This window comes from Spea bombifrons, chromosome 6 (assembly GCF_027358695.1).
Source record: "Spea bombifrons isolate aSpeBom1 chromosome 6, aSpeBom1.2.pri, whole genome shotgun sequence".
NCBI lineage: Eukaryota > Metazoa > Chordata > Amphibia > Anura > Pelobatidae > Spea > Spea bombifrons.
Window position 1 is genome coordinate 9,868,606 of NC_071092.1, and position 21,185 is coordinate 9,889,790.

The 21,185-nt window shown below is 40.0% G+C and overlaps 1 protein-coding gene across 1 annotated transcript; it reads right to left on the bottom strand.

Moving 5' to 3' along the window:
• Positions 1-1,068: 1,068 nt before the first annotated feature.
• Positions 1,069-11,281, bottom strand: DUSP7 (dual specificity phosphatase 7). The gene is made up of 3 exons (XM_053469944.1): positions 10,544-11,281; positions 5,653-6,081; positions 1,069-1,721 (listed from the first exon to the last, which is right to left on the bottom strand). Exons 1-3 carry the CDS (start codon positions 10,920-10,922, stop codon positions 1,384-1,386), a joined length of 1,146 nt encoding a protein of 381 aa, XP_053325919.1. The 5' UTR covers positions 10,923-11,281; the 3' UTR covers positions 1,069-1,383.
• Positions 11,282-21,185: the final 9,904 nt, after the last annotated feature.

Below are 21,185 nucleotides of genomic sequence, written 5' to 3' on the forward strand. Positions count from 1 at the left end.
TGGCATCCTATGACAGCGCCATGTTTAAAGTCCCTGAGCTCTTGGAGTCTATGGAGATGGCTGCCCATGTGCGTGATTTTTACTAGGTCCAGAACTCAGCTCTTGTAAAGCATTTTCTAAGTTCTCAAACACAACTTTGGTACCAACAGAAAAATCTGTGTTTTACTTTTTTCTGTTAAGGGTTTTTAGAGTAGAGTGGTGGATACACAAAAAAACCCCAAAAAATGAAATACAGACAGTACAAGTTTTTTTTTTCTTTCTGTTTTTATATACAATTGCCCTTAGCAAACATGTTCATAAACCATAAAAGTGATTTTTAAAAAGCCTAATCTTAAAATATACAATTGGCAAAAATATGCATTTTGATTTTTTTTTTTTTTTTACAAAGAAAATTTGTGCAAAACATATTTGGTCAATATAAACAAACGGCTCTTAAAAACAGAAAAATATACAGTGGATTTTTTCAACACAGGGAGAAAATATAAATTTGACAAAATATACAATTTCAATAATTAGTACATAATAAACCGTTCATTCCCATCACCTCACATGGAAAAGGCATCATCTGACTATTTGTTTTCTGTCACCTGAATAGCAGGTAATACGGTGTCTTTTTTTTTTTTAGAATGCTGTTTTTAGAAAAATATATATATATATATATAAAAACTCACTTTACATTTTGTACTTTAACCCTTTAAGTGCTCTGTGGGTGGGCAGCTACTACTTGCTCGAAGCTTTGGAGGTTGAAGCAGCCCTTCTCATTCACAATGATGTTGGCATATTTATTAAGGCTTTGGGATATAAGTTTCAGTGCTTTATTACCTAAACTGTGTTTACAATATGAAGGTGGACCTGCATCCCTATTAAAAGCACTGTTGGTGACCCCTTCATGCAAGGATAAAATACCACATGCAAGGATAACATTTCTGAATTACAAATATATAATTTCATTCTGTTGTGCAATGATAGATTGGAATTATGAAAGTTTAGCCAGCAAATAAAAGAAGTCTTTGTTTGCTAAAGCTACGCAATAAAATAACTTAGGGATACATTTAGCCCTGCTAAAAAAAGATGAAAAAAAAGTAGAATTTCTGCCATTGGCCCTAAACAGAAAAAGTAGATCGATGGTGAATGTTATGCTTGGCCCTATAGATCAGCTACGGTCTACCGTTTGACCCTTAGTAAATATGCCACATTAAAACAAGAGTAAAGCTGTGAAAATATTATTATGATTGTTACATGAGCAATTCTGGCTTAAACTAGGTTGGCACTTATTAGTTCTCTAATATATAACACAGTAAGCATTATCATAGTGGCAGACAATACATCTCTCATTTGGCGATGTCATTCAATGTTGCAATGTACCATTCTTCTCCCAAACGCTCAAAAAAATTTCAATCCGCCAGCGCCGATCCTGTTGTTTCCCAGCGGTCCAGCATGGAAAAGGTTGTGATTAGTCGGTGTAGTGAAGAACAGTTGGTTGGTTGGTGAGCGGATGTCGCAAGGACTTTTTAGTCCCAGCGCCCTCTCGAAATCGAGCAACTGTCCCATGAAGTTAAAGTTTGGAGAAATATTTGACTTTTTCCTTTTCACAAAGTCGTAGGCATCGTTCAGGGACAGGTTGAGCTTCTGCATAAGGTAGGCGACTGTGACCGTCACTGACCTGCTGATGCCCGCTAGACAGTGAACCAAAATCCCACATTTATTTGAGCGAGCCTCATCTGCAAAGAAAAAAAAAAGGAGTCAATATGCGTGAGCCCAATGCAACCATCAATATAAAAATTTAGACTACTAGTGCCCACTATGCCACACATTATGCCAAGGCTATTATCGACCATGTTCTTACAATGGATTGTGAGTCTCCAGAAAGGGTATCATGAGTATGAGTGCCCCTTTTTGAGAAGAATATAATTACATTTCATTTTATTAACCCCTTAATGACAAAGCCCGTACATGTACGGGCTCAAAATGCATTGTTTTCAATGGGTTTAGGGACCGCCCATTGTCCTTAAGGGGTAGTGCCCAACAAATTCTGTAGCGCTATTACTATAAGGGAGAGTGGAAATGAACAATAACGTTAACATTGACAATATACAAAACAGACAGCAACTTGTTGAGACATACTGGTACAGAAGTAGCAGAGGGCCCTGATCTTGAAAGCTTACAATCTATTAAGAATATTATTTAACTCATTTGTGAATGACACTCTCACTTTTCCAGTTTTTTCAGTAATTGTATTTTTTTTTTCTGTTTGCATACCGACATGGAAACATTTTAACTTTGACACACTGAGTTACTGAAGTCCAATGCCAAAGTCCGCTGAACAAGATGGTTATCATCAAAATACACAGTACAGAAGTTGAACTGAATTTATAATCCACGTGCATCTTAACAAGCGTTTGTGTTTTCATTAATAAATTAGAGCAGATACTTTCAACATTAGTCGTGAGTTATGCTAACTGCGTATTTACCTGGTCAGGTAAATGAAGCAATATAATTACATACAGCAAGTGTAATATTACGCAACCTTTGAATGCTTAGAAATTATGAATGAGTCGGCCAGATGGTTAATTTAACCTTAACGAGCAATGCGCATTGCAGTGTTGATTTAATATGATTGCGCCCTTGCAAAATGTATTTTTAAAGGAACACAACCCTGTTTCAGGCATTTCCCATAAGTCTTGGCTTTAAAATGAGGTCAGTCTATAGTACACCTTTAATATGGATGATGGGCCACCACTTGGTAGGCTGGTTCCTCTGCCTTGACCCCTGATAAAAATGGCTTATCCCCATTTAGCTACACAAATCAATCACTGTATGATCCAACTAGCCAGCAGCTGGCATTATACGGACGTAAAACCTTAAAATTCAGTAATATTCTGGAAATATATTTATATTTATTTATTTATTTATTTATTTTTTAAGGTAGTAAACTCTGGAAACTGGCATTCTATGGACGTAAAACCTCTAAATTCACTAATATTTTGGATATAAATATATATCTATTTTTTAAGAGGTAGTAAACTCTAAAAATAATTTCGTTATGTACCAATATCTAATTTAGCCTAAATGTTTACTTCAAACTATACCAGAATAAATAGTTTAAGTTTATTGGTCTGTGATTATAAAAATCAACTCTTTGTGTTAATCGCAAGATAATCACGTGACAAGTCTGTTTCCTCTCTCCTGAATAGTAAAACTTATAAAAGATATCTGACAGTTTATTCAAAAAGTTGCCAAGCCAGCGTTCCGTAACTTTATGAACAGAGATCAAATAAACTTGTAAGTCCGAAAGTTCATTGATAATTTGGAATAATTTCACTCCTCGTCATGTCTTGCGGATTCTCTGTCTCTCTCCTTCTCTCTTCCTTTCCCTATCCTCTCCCCCTCTCGCTTTAATTTCTATGTTGTCACAGTGCAGATAGTCTATGTCAGCTGCGGCCCTCCAGCTGCTGCAGGACTACATCTCCCATAATGCTCTTTCAGCTAATGGGCTGGCTGAGGAGTATGGAAGATGTAGCCCTGCAGCAGCTGGAGGGCCGCAGGTTGGACACCCCTGGTCTATGTGATTGTGTGAGGTCTAGAAAACATTATACTGTACCCTACAGGTCTTTAACAAAGAAAAGAGATGATCCATATGGGTATTTTACACCGGACAACAAGAACATTATATCAGTTAGAAGAATCCTCTCTTTAAGTCAAAAATAAATTGATCTAACGGGTGTTATGAAGTCAGCCAATGCATTGTTTGCAATGTACTGGTCAGTGTAAGGTGTGCAAAGAGTTAAAACCAAAACCTGGTGATCTGCCAGAAGCCATTTAAGTCAAGGACATCACACTTTGGCTTTTGATAGTGTGTAGGAAACACAGCAGACAATCTTTGGCAACATTTATAAGGACTTGAGGGTAAGTCATGGGTGATGGCGGAACTGATGGGATTATCCTTGAGTGGGAGGCTTTGTTATCAGCATACGAATTCTGAGAAGTACTGTTTAATAAAATTCTAAGCCATATCATGAAATATGTGAAAGTGTAATAAAGGCGTTAGGCTAGTATTTAAATGTCATACAGGATTCAGCAGAAATATCATTTGTTGAGAAGCTCAGGAACCTGAACCAGTCAACCAGTTATATTTCTTTGGGTTCAATGGGGACGTAGATCGCAAACAGAAGATGGAACTCAACGGACGCTAATTCATATAAAGCATATTTATATAATATATGACCATCTCCTTTACGTGTGCAGTGGATATACTTGGTCAATACACAAGGCACTCAAGGGGTTAAAAAACATAGAAGACTCGCATTTGGTGTTTCTTTCACAATCAGATGATTCATGTCGGTTGCAAAAGATCCCTTAGGGCTTGTGCATTGAAATGCTTCGCGTATCTCACTATGTCTATTGACACTTCCCCACTTTAGAGAAAGAAAAAAAAAAGGGCAGCAGCCGCTCAGTAACAGCACACCCTGTTGGAATTGTTCCATGTGACAGATCCAGAAAGCTTAACCTCTTCTGCGCCAGGAGATTGAGCAACGAACCGAAATCTAGAAACACGGTTTCCTTGCACAACCTTAGCCCACAAGACAGGCCGTTTTTCCAGTGCGTAGTCACCTTAAATCCAGCTCCGGCGTATACTCATTTTGTGTCACTTCCTCAAAAATGACAATGCTGTACTTTGTCCTTTCCTAACATTTCCAAGTGAGATATATGAGAAGATAACTTTTTATAAGCCTCTACTTCCTGTGTCATAAAGATCTTCATGGTGTGGGCGGACGTCGTTAGTCCTTTGACATAAAAACCATAGAGTAAATTAAGCCTCACTGGGATTGGCAGTTTATCTCTATGGTGTTTTTGGCCAGAAACCATCTCTACCAACTAGGACCGAGACTTATACATGATAAAGGCCGCAGAAGCACCAACCAGGTTAGAACTGCCCAAAAAAAGCTAGGTATGCAAATATAACATGTCAACTTAACAAGAGGAAGAAATGAATACCAAAAAGTCACTCTTTAAAAGCCAGAATTAGTCAGTTTCTGCACTTACTCCCATCCCTGCCTGGTAGGTCACAAAGATTTATGGACAGTATACAAATAAACATCGAATTGGACAACAGATAAGAGCCATTCAGCCCATCCAGTCTTCCTGTTTATTTCTTCCTGCTGTAATGACTCAAACCTTTATCAGTTCTTGGCCTTATCTTCTCAGATTCATGATAGCCATACGCCTATCATATGAACATTTACTTCCCTCACTGTATTGACCTCTACCCATTCTGATGAGAGGCTGTTCCACTTACCTACCACCCTCTCAGTAAAGTAAAACTTCCTTACATTACATCGTAACATTCTAACATCCAACTTTTCTCCTCTTTTGGAATAAACTTCTCTCCTGTACTTTGTTAAGTATCTTTTACTATTTAAACACTTATATTATATCTTCTCTCTTCTGTCCTTCAAGCATTACATATTGACACCCCTTAGTCTTTCCTGAAAATGTTTATCCAATGTTTCACCATTTTAGTCGCCCATCGCTGAGCTCTCTCCAGAATGTCAATTATCTTTCTGGAGATGAGGTCTCCAGAATTTCGTTCCTTATCACAGGAAACATACCATATAAACATTTATTGTAAATTATTTAGATCATAATACCTACCGATAAATGATATGGCCTCGGGAAAAAACTGTGAGAGATTTTGACTCCAATGATCAGAGATGGGAATTTGTTTGTATTTGAATTCTCCGTTGTGTTCAAACATGTTGGGTAAGTTAGGAGTCACATTGAGGATGTATTTGATATTATATTTCCCCAGTATATCTAAGTTGGCAGAATCTTTTGCACAGCCAAGGTACAAATAGGGTAATATCTGCACTGGGAAGGTTGAGTGGTTTGTGAGAATCGGACTTTCTTCGGGGTCGGTGGCACTGCTTGTCTCGCGGTCCGATTCACCATCAGAACATTCTGAAGTTATCCTGAGACTTCCTAATCCAAGTACATGGCTTGGTAAAGGTTCACCGGGGCAAGAATTATCAAGGCCTGGCTCACAAAGCTCCGGATATTCCAACTGAAACGTATTGTATCCACCTAAAGAGAAGGAGAAGAAAATAAAATGGTAAAGAAGAACATAAGGAGAAAGGAAAATCCAAAATACTGAAAAAAAATGATGAGCAATATACTGTTCTGTTAAATTGTGTAATTTGTAACTGTGCAACAAAACTATAATTGGAAACTATATTAAATGAAGCAAATTCAGTGCAAGAATTAACCCACTGAGTGCCAGGGTTCAGGAAAAGTTTTTTCATCTGGGAATCATGGGCAATATTTCTGGTTTGGCAATAGGTATATGTAGGTGACCACATTATAAAAAGCCTACCCAGTGAAATTTATATTTTCAGGCCAAGTTAAGCAATTCATACTGCCCACTTTGCAAATATATCCAAGATATGTAGCTGTACATGCATGCAGAGGGTACACAATATATATATATATATATATATATATATATATATATATATATATATATATGTGCTTTTTAAATGTATTTATAGATGAGGAATGGAGGCTTTGACAGATGTAAGGGTAGCATGTCACAACATGACGTCTGATGCTTGCATGTAAGCAGGGATCATCTTTTTCTGCATACTGGTAAGATGATTTATCAGCAGATCAGCCGGCAACATGTAGGTTTTTGGGTTTTTTTTGTTAACATGGAAACCAGGTATGCAAAGCTGACAGTTTCCGTAAATCAAGCCCTTGCCTACAGGTAACGATTGTAGGGTGTGTTTTAACATTTAAGAGAAGCTGACAATCGGTCACTGATCTATAAGCAGCTTTTCTCAGATAAGACCTTCACTTTTAAATATTGTAGCAGACACATGCCTTCACCCCCTCCTGGAATGTGTTACCACTTATGTCTAATCTATCGCTCAAGTCCTGTTTTTCCTTTGGCGGTACCTATCCTCTAAACCCAAAATATTGCTTTCTATGACTCTTAGTAGCAACTACAGTGCTGGAGCAACATAACTTGGGGAAACAGCTTCTTGATCCAAGGAGAGATCTGACGGCCATTCTGGGGCCAAGAAGGGTTTTTTTCCCCTAGTTTGTGCAAAATTGGAAAGAACCACAAATGTTTTTTTTGCCTTATTTTGGATCAACAGCAAGAAATAAACCGATGTGGGAAAGGCTGAACTTGATGGACGCATGTCTTTTTTCAGCCTATCTATGTAACTATGTAACTCAATAGAACAAAAATGTATACAAATTGTGGCAAAACAGATACAGAATGCACGTATTTTCAGGCGTAATAAAGACCCCTCGATCAAATCAATACATAGATTTTAGGATCTTTGGCCCCTTTACTAAGCTGCAGCTATGAAACCCACACACTGTTACGCAATATATTATAATCGTCCTTAAAAAAACTCATTATTGCAAACTACTGCTCACTTATGATCTATGAAAAGGGATCCAGACAAATTTGTGACTATTTCCATTTACCAAAGTTGTGATCTATATATCGCTTAGTTTTGTGAGTCAAAAGCACAAGTACTAATGCTTCCCTTTTTGTAGTGTTACTGTCCCTTTAACCGATCTGAGCTCAAGCTCTGGTTCAGCGATCATTGCTCAATGCCGGAGGTAATAGCGGGGAGGGGCAGACAACCTATTCACAGAAGACTCCCAAAGGTGAAAGACTAGAGCCATACAGGCGTGTATCAGCATGAATGGTTACCGTGCATGGCATGTTCCACTATTTAGTAAATATTTATATCCATTCGCTTTCCTGTTTGCACATACTGTTGTCCTAATACAATATAACAGTTCACCCATCTTGTTTCAAACCATACACATCCTAAAACATTTCGTGTAAATGCCTGGCTTAACTCTTTAGGTGCCGGGGGGGGTGTATGGGTGCAAAAATGTGGCCGCCAGACAGGGTTAAAAGGTACAAAGGGGGAAGAAAGATAAAAATATATTTTCTTGGACAGCATCCAAATCGGTTGTTCTTAATCCAGAACAGCGTTCCCTCTGGAGAACAGAACACGGAATTTCTAGAGGAGGGGTTAAATTATGAACATGTATTTACAGATCTTCCCTGTTATACAAGAACAGTTTATGTTAAAGTAGAATTTATATTTTTGATTATGTAAAAAATATACTTTGTATTTACTCTGGTTCTAGTTTTGTACTGTAAAGGGTTGGCTCTAAATAAATACGAGATAATAATATGCACCTCATATAAAGTTTAAACCTGTAGGTAAATATTATCAAGCTTGGGTAGTTTTATTGCTTTATTTTATTGCTGACGGGGCCGCCATTGTTTTCTCATGTGTACGTTTTCTGGTCAAGGACTAGCTGCTGCCTTCTGATTGGCTGAAAGTAACAGGAAGCCAATCAGAAGTGAGATTTTTTTTTTCTTCTAGGTCGCTATGCCACACGTATTACCCCCATATCTCACAGATGTAATAAATAGTCTCATAACTTTTTATACACCCCAGAGCCACCTTGAACTCTCATCCTGCCGCTTCATATCAAATCCATTATCTTAAAGCGCGTGTTATTTTCTGTAGGTTTAAACGGAATAGGATGAACGCTGACATGAGGGCAAAGACACTAGAGAATGGTGGATTAAAATGAAAAAGGCATTTGATACAAAAAGTTAGAGATCCTGACTCAAGTACGACATGATTTGGCAAGTTTAAGAAAGGAAACCACTAACTCCACCTTTATTCTATATGGCCTATACTGGAAAAAAGAAGCATGCCTCCCACACAAGGTGTGTACACATGCTGACTAATCCTTAAAGTGCCAAAACACACCTTTTTTCCTCTGATAGTGAAATAAACCATGTGTATCCATGTGCCACAACTTTTTGTATTGATGTCGTTTTTGTGTGTTTGCGTACAGGACACACGCATTAAAGGGGTCAAATACACATGATCATTGAGAGGCCCCTTTAAATTGACATGGTGTCCCTCTGCCCTCCAGCCAGTTAGTTTCCAGGCAGGAGATGAGGATGTGCCCGGAAGCTCTGCCATTTTGCCGAAGTCCACGGGAATTTACTTTGGGCAAAAGGACAGAGCCTCCTGTCAGACCCTCTCCTGCGATCCTCCAATCGGGGGATAGGATGTGCCCGGAAGCCCCGCCATTTTGCTGAAGTTAACTGGAGATGATGTCCATGTCCCGTTGTCTAGGAAGAAGCGGATAAGACAAAAAAAACTGGGCACAGAGACAGGGAAACGGAAGCAGGGAAAGTGGGGACCCATTCTGAGAGAGCGTGAATTACGGTGTGCGAGAGAGTAAAGGAACATGAGAGAGTAAATGACTGAATAACAACAAATTTTGTTTCCGTATATAAAAAGCCTCAGATTGGCAGGAAACTGAAATCGAATGGACCAAAAACGAAACAAAAAATTAGTCTGAATCATTTTGGGTCTGTTTGTACAAGTCTAGTGTAAAGAACTATTTCAAAGGGAGTGCTTTCCTGGCACTGATTGGCTGCCTCAAGCAGCGAATCAGTGATGAGTGCTTCAGACCACAAAGGAGGCATGGAGCTACATCTAGGGAGCTGCAGCTTCTACCCAGGGTACTTATTTAAATAATGCATATTAAGGTACTTAGAAAAAGAACTTTAATATGCAGTCTTAATAGTTGCCTGGGACATTAAACCGCGCCTGTAATAACGCATTCGATCCGCACTCTATATCATTATATCAACGATCCTTAACATCCAGTCACAGGAAGAAAAGAACACATCTTATAATATTATAACCTCACTGGATGTCGATGTGCTTTCAGCCATTTCCACATAAGGCTTTAATGAAGAAAAGTCAATATATCGATGACGTTTACAACAGTTAATCATATTCTTACATATTCAAAAGCCAGAACACTCCCAAATTAACAGGAGACCGAGTAAGAAGGTATGTAAGATCACTAGGAAGGGCAAAGGTGACCATTAAGTGAATTGGCTTGGCAATTAGTTAAAAAGCCTACAGGGTCATCTGCTTCTTCTCTTTAACATAACGCCCCCAAAACTTATTTATTACAGGTAAATGTATACTCCCCCAACCTTCTTTTAATGAAAGGGTTAACTACCAGTCATTGCCAAATGATATTGGGGGGGTTTATTAAACAAAAGGTTAAATTCCAATAAGCAGGAAGTTCAAAAATGATCACCTCCTCTGTCTTCACAGCAGTCCACGTGACACTTATAGGGTTAACAGGACAATAAGGGTATTAAAAGTTAATAATAGGGTATTATTGATCCGGAAATGTTGACTGCGGTCCTGTAAGTACAGCTCCTTCCCTATACGGCTACATGTTATTAAGTTTGGCAACATAGTAGCCTATGGCTTTTTTATCGACTGCCTTAACGGCTATAATACCGATCTCGATAAGGACAGGTGGGCTGGCACTGCTTAATAGGGGTTGGCATCTGTAGAGGGCAGCAGTTTAAACCCCCCGCGTGTGGCGGTCTATTGTACATCACAGACTGGCGCTAACCTTGCGCCCCCCTTTTTTGCGGCTGCGTTAAACGATCGTTTACCTTTGAGATAGTAGGCTTTGCAGCCGTCCTCCCGCAGTTTGTGGAGTAGGAGCGCCAGTACGGAGCTGGCCGAGTTATTCTCCTGCCAGTCCTGGGTGGACTCGTCGTACAGCAGCACGGTATCCGCCTTACATCGCCTGGCGAAGCGATCCTTGTCCCGATCGTTGGGGATGACGGAGCGGATGGACAGGTTGCCCTTCTTCAGCCTCCGCAGCATCAGGCTGGGGATAGTGACGCTAATGGCCGCCTCGATGTGCGAGGACTGGTACCGCTCTTGGGGGCGACAGTCCAGCAGCAGCAAGGAGCTCCCCCCGGCGAGCAGCTCCTCCTGCAGCCACTCCGCGCTCTTCCACGGCCCCGCCATGCTCCCTGCAGGCATGGGGTGACGGTCGTCGCACCGAGCGAGAACGCGGAACCCTGCGGCTGTCACTTGTTGGGGCCACCTTCAGCCACGCTTCGGAGTCCGAAGTACAGCCTTGCCTCCCACCGGACCAACGGAGAGTGTGTGGCTGCAGGTTTATTAGAGCCAAGTCGCTGACTGGCCCCCGGACATCCTGGGATCCTGAGTTCCTTCTGGACTCTATCAGTCACTTCGTGTCTTTTTTATTTCTTTCCTCACTCCCTCTCCCCCTGGAGGCGGCGCAGGCAACTAGTGGAAGTTACCACATCCCATTCGCGAACGCGCAAGGGCAGCCACAGCACAGTGTCACACTGGGGTCGGGAGCGCGCATGGCAGGCATCCCAGAGCTGCCGGGGAGAGGATCACATGCAGGGCTTTTAGTTTAATAAACACACTTGGACTTCCTGATCTGCCCCGTACATTATGCAGTTCTTTATGATTCATGCTTTCCATTGCATCCTCCTCTCTGATCTTGAGCACATTTGAACCTAAACTTCTGAAAACTTTCTTTTTAGTTCCAAAACCAACTAATTGTATATTTTTGGGGGGTGAAACAAAAGGTAACCCAACCTGTCAGGTGAGCCTATCACACACAGGCTGAGAAGTCTACTTGAGAACCGTAACCGTGTCATTTTGGCCAAAAAAAGTAATTTTTTAAGTATTTAACTAATATACACCAGCTAAAGCTTCCATTGCATTCTCTAATATGCTAAATCTTTACACATCTGTCAATTTATTCGTTACATTGAATCGAATTAAAGCACTCAACTTGTAAGAAGCTTTTTTTCTGTTTCTGCTAAAACAACCTATTAGTGCCAGATTTTGTGTCACATGACAGTTAGGCATTCCCAGGAAAAATATGAATGACTACATCCCAGCTAAATGATCTGATATTCATTCTGCTATAGTATCGGTGTTGGGGGGCATCAGACTTCAGCTAGCAAGTTCACTTATCTCGGGCATCTCCAAGAGTTAACCGGTTCTGTCTCCATGTGTTTAATCATATGTGTGCTACTAATATACAAATAAACAACTGATAATACGATATGTTTTATTCTCAAAATGGTTTCCCAACCCAAATATGTCCTAAAATAAACCATTTATGTGGTCTGCAAATGTCAACTGGTCAATCATTATTACTTGGCATTAGATTTATTCATAGAACCCAACAGATTTCATAGGGTTGTTTCAATAGGGGAGAGAGAAATTTAACAACATTAAAATGGACCATATACAAAAAAATGCCGGGGCCCCTCTGCGAGACTCACAGTAAGGGCCTCCAAGCTCCTTCTACACGTGCACACACAATAACTCATACACGTGTGTACTTCCACACGCAGTAACATATAAACACACAGAGAATAGGGTCTAACTAGACATGCTGTGCATTTGAACAGCAAGCGCTCCCACTGACTTAAAAGGGAGCTCTTTCTTGCCACTGATTGGCTGCTTCAAGTAGCCAATCAGTAGCACAAACATTTGGTCTGCAGAGACATGGTATAAGACATTTATTTTTAGGCTTAAAACAATTCCGTTTGCAGTACTTACAAAATACTTTCAAATATATTCTTTATTAAAAGGGATTCATGGCACACTTGTGTGTCCCTTTAATGGTTAATACAGCATGAGAAACATCTAATAGTAATAGAAAATCCCCAAACTCTTCATAGAAATAATTCTTTATTCATATATTTTTTTTTTAGGGGGGGGCAAGAACAATTAGTTGTCTTGTGACACAAGATGCATTCATGTGTTGTTGCCATAGAAACTATTTAAGAGTCTTAAACATTTTGGTATTTTTAAGAGGAAATATGATGGATCTGCTGATTTTAATTGAATACTTTAAGTGCAATTAATCAAGTATTTTCCAAGTGAAACCACATCCGACCATATGCCCTAACCACAGCAATAGTTTTTTTCTACAAAATGTGTTATTTTGTTAGTGACTGTTTTCAGGGGATATCAACATGGTGAGGTTGTGGGTTCTCCCACATTTTGCCAAGCCACAAAACAATTGTAACTGAGCCAATGCCCTTTGTTCTGTTGGGGCAGCGCATTAAGTCACACTTGACTTGACTGAATGGTGGGACTGTCTGGGCCAATGTTCTAGTCATGGTTAGGCTATTATCCTAGGTACAGCGCAGTATTATGGAGCTCAGCTTTGGTCCCAGACACATTTTAATGAATACCTGAAGGATGATTCCTAAACCCAAATGTTATCTCATTCCGTGGGTTCTAGCTGAAAACAGCTCAGAATCATAATCTAGAACAGGAACTGCCATAACGTAGAACGTCAGCTACTTCTGGTCTACGATGCAGCTAGAGGTCGACCCTTTATCCCAATTATTTGGGATTGATACAGGAAGAAGCGGCATTAGCATTGATTGTTAGCCTTCTACATTTCTTTTTAGAAATCCCATATGCTGGAGCATGAAATTCCATTGGTTGCCCAGTTTTATATTATTTTTGTAAGTGGCTTTAATGTCAGACTGGATCAGATCACAGGGTGTGGTGAGATGTTGGTATTAATTACTCCCTATGGGACTTCCTCCACGAGACCTTACAATAATTTGCTCGCGTGGAACTCCTGCAGGTGGTGGCGCAATATAATCCCTATTAGGTTGGAATGTGAGGCTGTGTCCATCTCAAACATCCATACTAGGCTCTTCAAGTGTTTTAGTAAATATTAAGGGCATGATTCATCTCCGCTGTCTGTCCCCAATTTATAATTCCATTTATGTCAACGAGAAAAAGATCATTTTATCCTATAACAAGTCAAGGTGTACTGACTATTAGTTACAGAGTTACTGTTTAGCGTTTGGGTAATCTTGTTCTAGCTATTTTTAGAGGTCGATCCATTCATTGCACATCCAACACAGGAATTATGCAGGTGCTTAAACTATAAATCAAAAATAATAGAGCTATGACTTTTTTAGGACTGCAGATTTTACACCATGAACCCTGACCTCCTGGCTTGGCGGGTTTTTGTGAATACTCTGCTTCAAAGTATATATGACCAACACTACACTACCAACACTATACTACAATTGCTTGGGAACGGCTTCCTCTGTTTTCTTCATCTCGTGTGTTGGATTTATGCAACATCTTGTCTGTTTGTGACGCTGGTTTCTTTCTTAACCAGAACTTACACAATCTAGTCACGTCACAGTCAACAAACTCCAGAGAATTCATAGACAATCTTTCTGCATTCTCCTAATGGGCTTGACAAATCCTAATGCAGATTAGTGACCAAAGAACACCATTTATGGTTCAAAAAGTCGCTATTGGGTTATATGTTTCACCGTTTCCTAAGGGCTACTATCATGGGTTACGACCAAGTTAGAATACTTATTATTTTGCCATACTGATGCTCTACTCACCATCTGGCCTACTTCGTTGAGATACTTGAGAACGGAGCATTGGGCAAATCTGGGGAACCAGGGTCATGCCATGCCTTGAGACTTTGGGAAAGAACACAGCAGGACAAAGGGTGCTTTACAGAGACAATAGAACAGTTTTCTACAGACATGGTACTATGAAGTTGCTTGCTTAATTGATAAGGGCTGGGTGCTCTTTTAGCAAACATGAATATACATATAACGTGAATATAAATGCAGGTAAGTTTTGGACCTATTAAGAAATCTGGAATCAAGAAGGACTTGGACATTTTGGATCAAAAGCATGAAACAGGGATGTGTAATGAAGTCGGTGAACTTTAGGTCTTTATTCATCCTCAGTTAGTATGTAACTTTGAGAGAAATGGGTCTGAACCACAGATGGAGGGAAAAATAGGAATATGGCACAGGGAAAGGAAATGCATATGAAGGAGAAGAAATTAACATGGGAAGCAAATCTGTCAATGGAACAAAGCAGAGAGATCATTCTAAAATGAAAGGGGTCATGAGAAAAACAAGAGGGGACAGCTCAAGAAAAGGCGATTGAAATGGCAAGTGGGGTAACTAAAGTGGATTTCTAGAGTTTGGATCCCAAGTTTCTAATGGTCCATTGTACTTGCCAATAGTGATGGTGTGGTTGGTATGGCCCCAGTGGCCACCCATTCCAACAAATTCCTGATCCATGGTACACTCAACATTGTACATGCTCAGGATAGGCAAAATGAGTCTTTTCAATCACATTCTGTCCTGAAGGACTGTCATGGCATCATGCCAAAAAGTTATTACTTCACCACCCCTAGGACAGATATAGAAACATGCAGAGGTGAGTCAACAGGTCCAACAATTGCCCTGGCGTTAACATTTTGGTTTACTTTTGGTTTTATGGTTAAATACACCCAGCTCTCAATATGAGAAATATCTGTCTTTCATTCTTCTTGATCTCATTGAACATAAAACTTGCTGATTTCGTTCGGAAGTAGCCGTAACGGAAATGCTTCTGCTTGCAGAGTAACTTCTCTATTAATGTTGCGAAACATGAAAATAAGGTTTTCGGCGTAAGTGTGAGGTTTTCATACACAGGAAAATGCTTAGTACAAAGTGTTTTGGAATTATGTTATTCTGAGAGGTTTGAGCCTAAAAACATAATGTGCGGCCAAGTGTGTAACGCCTGTGGCCACACTTACATCATTTGGCGTCCGTTGGCCTTAAAGCGACAGGGCGGCCTAGAAATCCTCAGTCTGGCCTTTTGTCTACTCTACTAGCAGACAACATATCAATGAAAAAAACAACATATAACTTTGATGAACCAAACGATAGAGGACCTTTTTTGTTTTGGATGCCCCATTGTTTCATACCTCCCCATTCCCATACCCATACAACATTCAGATCTCAATTTCTTAGACACTTGCCTCTAGGACTATTTATTGAGGGAGGTGAAGGGTAAGTACCCCATGGTTACCAATACCACATCAATTTTGTCCAAGGTACACGTATATCACTCTTGGCCAACAGTGGACAGGTTAGTTAGGTTACGTTTACAAGTAATGTTACACGAACTTGGGACATCGTTCTGCTATCAGCACCAGGTATGGGGGTTCCATCAAAAAGTTAAAATCACTTTTTGTACTATATTTATAGAAGTCCCTTTGACACATAAACATTAAAGAGAACCAGTAAGGATGGCCATATTTATTAGGCGATCAGCTATTGGATAACACACCTTCTCCTGTGCCACCAGGGTAATGAGGTGGGCTGAGGGGCACTCCGGGGCTGAGGGGTTATGGAAGCAGAGGACTAAAAAGATTCTTGCTGTTAAACAAATGTATTATTTGTGATCAGTGTGGAAATTCACATTTAGAGTAAAATCTTTATTGAATTTGAAACTGGCTGTTTGTGACTGTAAAATTACTAAAATACATGTAATACCATACAAAAATGTAGGCCATTGGACACCCTGATTATTTTATTCTAGCTTTGCCTTCTAAAAAGTTTCCCTTCCTTTACTTTTCACATCTGCCATGGGAAACATAACAAACCAAATTAGAAAAGTTTGGCTTCCCTTTAAACTTTTTTAGCCTCCAACGAGACAGAACACATAAAGTTTCTAGATTTTCATGGTATATAATCGTCAATGAAGCATTTGAAACAAGAACAACGAATGCTCAAGCCTGAACATGTGAGACTGCTGGCTGTGCCTCGTTCATCTGGGTCATTGGGGCATGATGGGTGTTAGCAGCGTACAAGGGAGGGTGAGAGACTTTCTGTGAGTCATTGCAGGTAGTAGAGAACAAAAACTAGAGACTTCCACGTGTGCTCATAGTCACCATCTCTATCGGGGTTGGGTAAACGAATGTTTATTATTTATAAGCTGCCATCACGTTTCGCAGTTGTTTAGGAATTAATGGGTTAAAACCAAGTTGGCGGAGGTTAATATTACAGAAAAGTTAAGGAGGTGCCTGCTTGCCTTCTTAATGGAGTTCGGGCAGGTTAGATTATTTAAACTGCCCTCATGTTAACCAAAGAACATTGCCCAAAGTATCACACTACCTCCGCCAGCTTGCCTTTTTCCCAGGGTGCATCCTGGTGACATGTGTTCTACAGGTAAGTGACGCACACCTGGCCATCCACGTGATGTAAAAGAAAATGTGATTCATCAGACCAGGTCACCTTCTTCCATTGCTCCGTGGTCGAGTTCTTATCCTCCTGTGCCCATTGTAGGCATTTGTTGGCAGTGGACAGGGGTCAGCATGGGCACCCTGACTGGTCTGAGGCTACGCAGACCCATACTCAACAAACTGTGATGCACTGTGTGTTCTGACTTGTTTCTATCAGAACCAGCATTAACTTTTTCAGCAATTTGAGCTCCAGTAGCTCGTCTGTTGGATTTGATCGCATGGGCCAGCCTTCGCCCTCCACGTGCTTTTACTTCCTTGGACCACTTCTTGATAGGTACTGACCACTGCAGACCGGGAACAACCCACAAAAGGTGCAGGTTTGGAGATGCTCTGACCCAGTCGTCTGGCCATCACAATTTGGCCCTAGTCAAAGTCACAAAGATCCTTAAGCTTGCCCATTTTTCCTGCCTCTAACACATCAACCTTGAGGACGAAATGTTCACCAGCTGCCTAATACATGCCACCCACTGACAGGGGCCATGATAAAAAGATTATCCGTGTTATTCACTTCACCTGTCAGTTCTCATACTGTTATGGCTGATCGGTGTATCTGCTACTGGGTGCATATGGGGAAAAAAAATAGTTAATCTAATTATGGTTTTAATAGGCAGCTGCAGAAAAAGATTATTCAAACATATATATTGTAGATTAAAATAATAACATATGTGCTTTGTGAATGCAAATAGACAGGGGTTCGAAGAGCAATGCAAAAGATTCCAAAAATATGAAATTATTTTTAGGTCATCAAGATGTAATACTAGAGCCTTCCCTTCACTTTAGTCCAAATGTAGAATATGTAGGGTAAGATACTATTCAGAACTATGGGTTTGGTGTGGTTGTAGGGCCAACACAATAAAGTGTTTGGATATTGCAGATAGTGTGAGGACTTTCTGATAAACTTTGATGGCAACATCTGACCCAAGCGTGTCCAGTAGGTTTAAATGAACAGACATGCTCAATTGTTTAGCATTCTTTTTCTTCAATGATAATATAAGAGAATCCATAGCATATGCTGTGGCAACATCTAGTGAATCTGTTACAATGCTTTGTAGGTAGCCTGCCCAGGTTAGCATGATAAAGGAATGGACAGAATTCCATTGTGTTCAATACTGAATGCAACAGGAATGTGTGAATATATGCTTCTTTGAACACAGAGGAACCAAAAGTGTTAAAAGGACCAAATAAGTATCCCCCGCCCCCCGACTTCACAAGCAACATGTCCTATAGTGCCAGCTTTGCCCCAAGCAGCGTGTTTGTGCAGTCTTTGCCTCAAACTGCCTGCCTGTCCCATTGTTATCCCAAACAGCCTGATCTCTGCATTCATTCACCCACTAATTCACTCATTCATTTACTTATTCACTCACTCACTATATCACCTTCTTGTACCCTTTTACCTCACCTGCAGCTTCCTCTGTGGCGACTACACAGTGTGCAAGCAACCTCTCTTCTTACCACTCAAGGGAAGCTCGAATGCAGTCGGGTCACGGCTTTCCCTGGGTGGGGAAAGGTTGCTCACACAGCATGCAACCACCACAGCGGTAAGTGGTGGTGACCCCAGTGACCGTGGTTGTTAAGTCAGTGCTGTTTCACCAGCCCCTGGACGGACAGCCCACCGGGCAGTTTTCTGGTTTCCCGGTAGGCCAGTCCAGCCCTGTAAATGATTTACTGATTACATCATACAGGGGCATAACTTTAAAAGCAATGTAACAGAAGAACACAAACTAAATTTAAAAAAAAATAATGTACAATATGATTTTCCACTATCATCAGAGAGTGACATACTAAATAAAAAGCAGCTAGCAGCCAATATAGAGAACATATCAGTTCACTGGGGTCATCTTTAGTGTCTTTTAAGATATTTTCCATGAACCCAAAGTAGTAATAGTAATGTCGTCCAGGGATTCTTCAAATATCCCAAATATCTGATATCCCAAAAATAGCTGAATATATATCGTATATATACTATATATATATATATATATATATATATATATATATATATATATATATATATATATATATATATATACGGTAATTGTTGAAGGTAATAAAGGTTCTTGTGGTTTTGTTCATACTTAGTTGAGGATGAAAGCATGTAGAACAGACACGGCATGTAAATCATTTATGTTCTGGAATTAACAAGTTTGATATGTATAATAACATAAGCCAGATGCAGAACAGAAAAGATATTTGGCAGATGTAGTAAAGCAACGTATGTGTTAAGACAGGCTCAGTGGGATATTTATTTAGGCCAAAAATATTGGCTACTGACTTGCATATGTCATTTCTCCAAGGAGGCTATTCTTGCTAGCTTCTTGCACAGCTTACTAGCAGCTGGATTCCTAAAATAACTTAGTCTGATTGTTTTACAAATCATATTACCCCACTGAGGTCAATGGAATGTAGTCATCATGGCAAAGGAGTCAATTCAACAGACTGGCCTGTCTAGATGGCTTCTCTACTGAGAAGATGGTAAGGTTATTCCACTGAAACTACCGGTATATATTATTGTGATCTAGTTCTCTTCTCCTCTGAAAATTGCACTTCCACCAATGCTTATATGTTGAATGTTATCTAGAAAAAACTTAAATAGACACTAGATAAATCCAATGAATGTTATTAAGAAAAACAGCGGTAGATTAAACCTACAGAGATCATGTTCACAAAACCGTTTCATGAGCGTGCATAGACCAGCACTGTTTTACTTTAGGTTGTCCACTATAGCGGACTATGGTTCTCAAATCCTATTAATCTGTAGTGTGCAGACAAATCTCTAGAGACCGTTTAATAATCCATACAGAATGCAGAAGAGCTGAAGGTGATTGAGTGCACTTAAGGTTTCTGAGATCTTGGCCAGGATCTACAGCAGAGCGAAGAGGACCTCAGGAGTCCTGAGTTTGAAGAAGGTGCCTTCACGGTGAAGCAGATCCTAAATTAATACAGAACTAAAGGTAGGTCAGTGGTCATGTTTATTTTTGCTTACACAAGGTGGTAATTTGCTTGACTTTTGGTAGCCTTCATTAATGTTTAGTGTGTTCATTAAAAGCTGCTTTAAAAGCAATTGGTTACTTCCACCATGTTGTCCTTAAGCTATATGTACTGCCTTGGGGGAACTCATACGTTTGATTGATTGTATCTGCAAAAGTAATAATCTATGGGGTATTTTCCTTGTACTTCACAATACTGATTTTTATATACTAATGTTGGTTTTAAAACAACTCTACTGAGACCCAAAATGTTCAAGTTCTAATAAAGACATTACTTAAGAAAATATATTTGCTATCTCACTCTAAGCATGGCTAGAACTGATCTCCCAGAACCGGTCTAACAGAATCATTTATCTGCTACAGAGTAAAAGGCTGGATTACTAGTTACACTGCAAAAAACTACAGTTCTATTGTTTTCTAATATCTTAGAATATATTTTTAACATCTTGTTGGCGCTGGACATATGCAGTATTATCCACCCTTCTCCAATTTAAATGGTTATGAATAGCCAATTGTTGCTTGGAATTGGAATGTATTTTTTATATGTTGTTACAAGGTTTCATAATGTTTAGCAAGTCAGAGAGCGGTAGTCTCTTAACCAGGAGTTAAAGGGACACTCCAGACATTATATGCACTTTAATAAATATGATAGTTGGGTGGTCCCTTTTAGTTTTTGTGGTTTCCCTTTTGCAAATTCAGAGGGGGATTCTTCTCATATGCTTCTGACCCTTCCCCTGCCCCCAACTATTTTCCAAGTACTTTAATATGCATTATTCCTCAGTGGGTTTTGTAGGGACTTGGGCCGGACTGTTGATCATGAGGCGGCCCGGACCTTTTAAGTCCAGCGGCCGGTTGATTTGCTCATGTAGCGTGCAGCTGGGCATATCTAGCTGCTGGCCATATGGCTCTGTTGGCGAGGGGCCCACAAGGCTTTTGCTCTGTCTGCCAAATGGCCAGTCCGGGCCTGGTAGGGACAGTATACTGCCCATATAACAAGAGAAGTGAACATTTTGCATTTCTGGCAGGGTCTATTTGCTCAGAACACTAGAGACTACACCTGGTATTTTGTCTAAGTAGAACAGCACCTTTATCAAGGGCCAAATCAGTCAATCCAGAAGAAGGATCTCAGCGCAGCTGTCACTTCACATGAATTGAAATGTTCTGCGCTTCTACAAGCTCACAAAC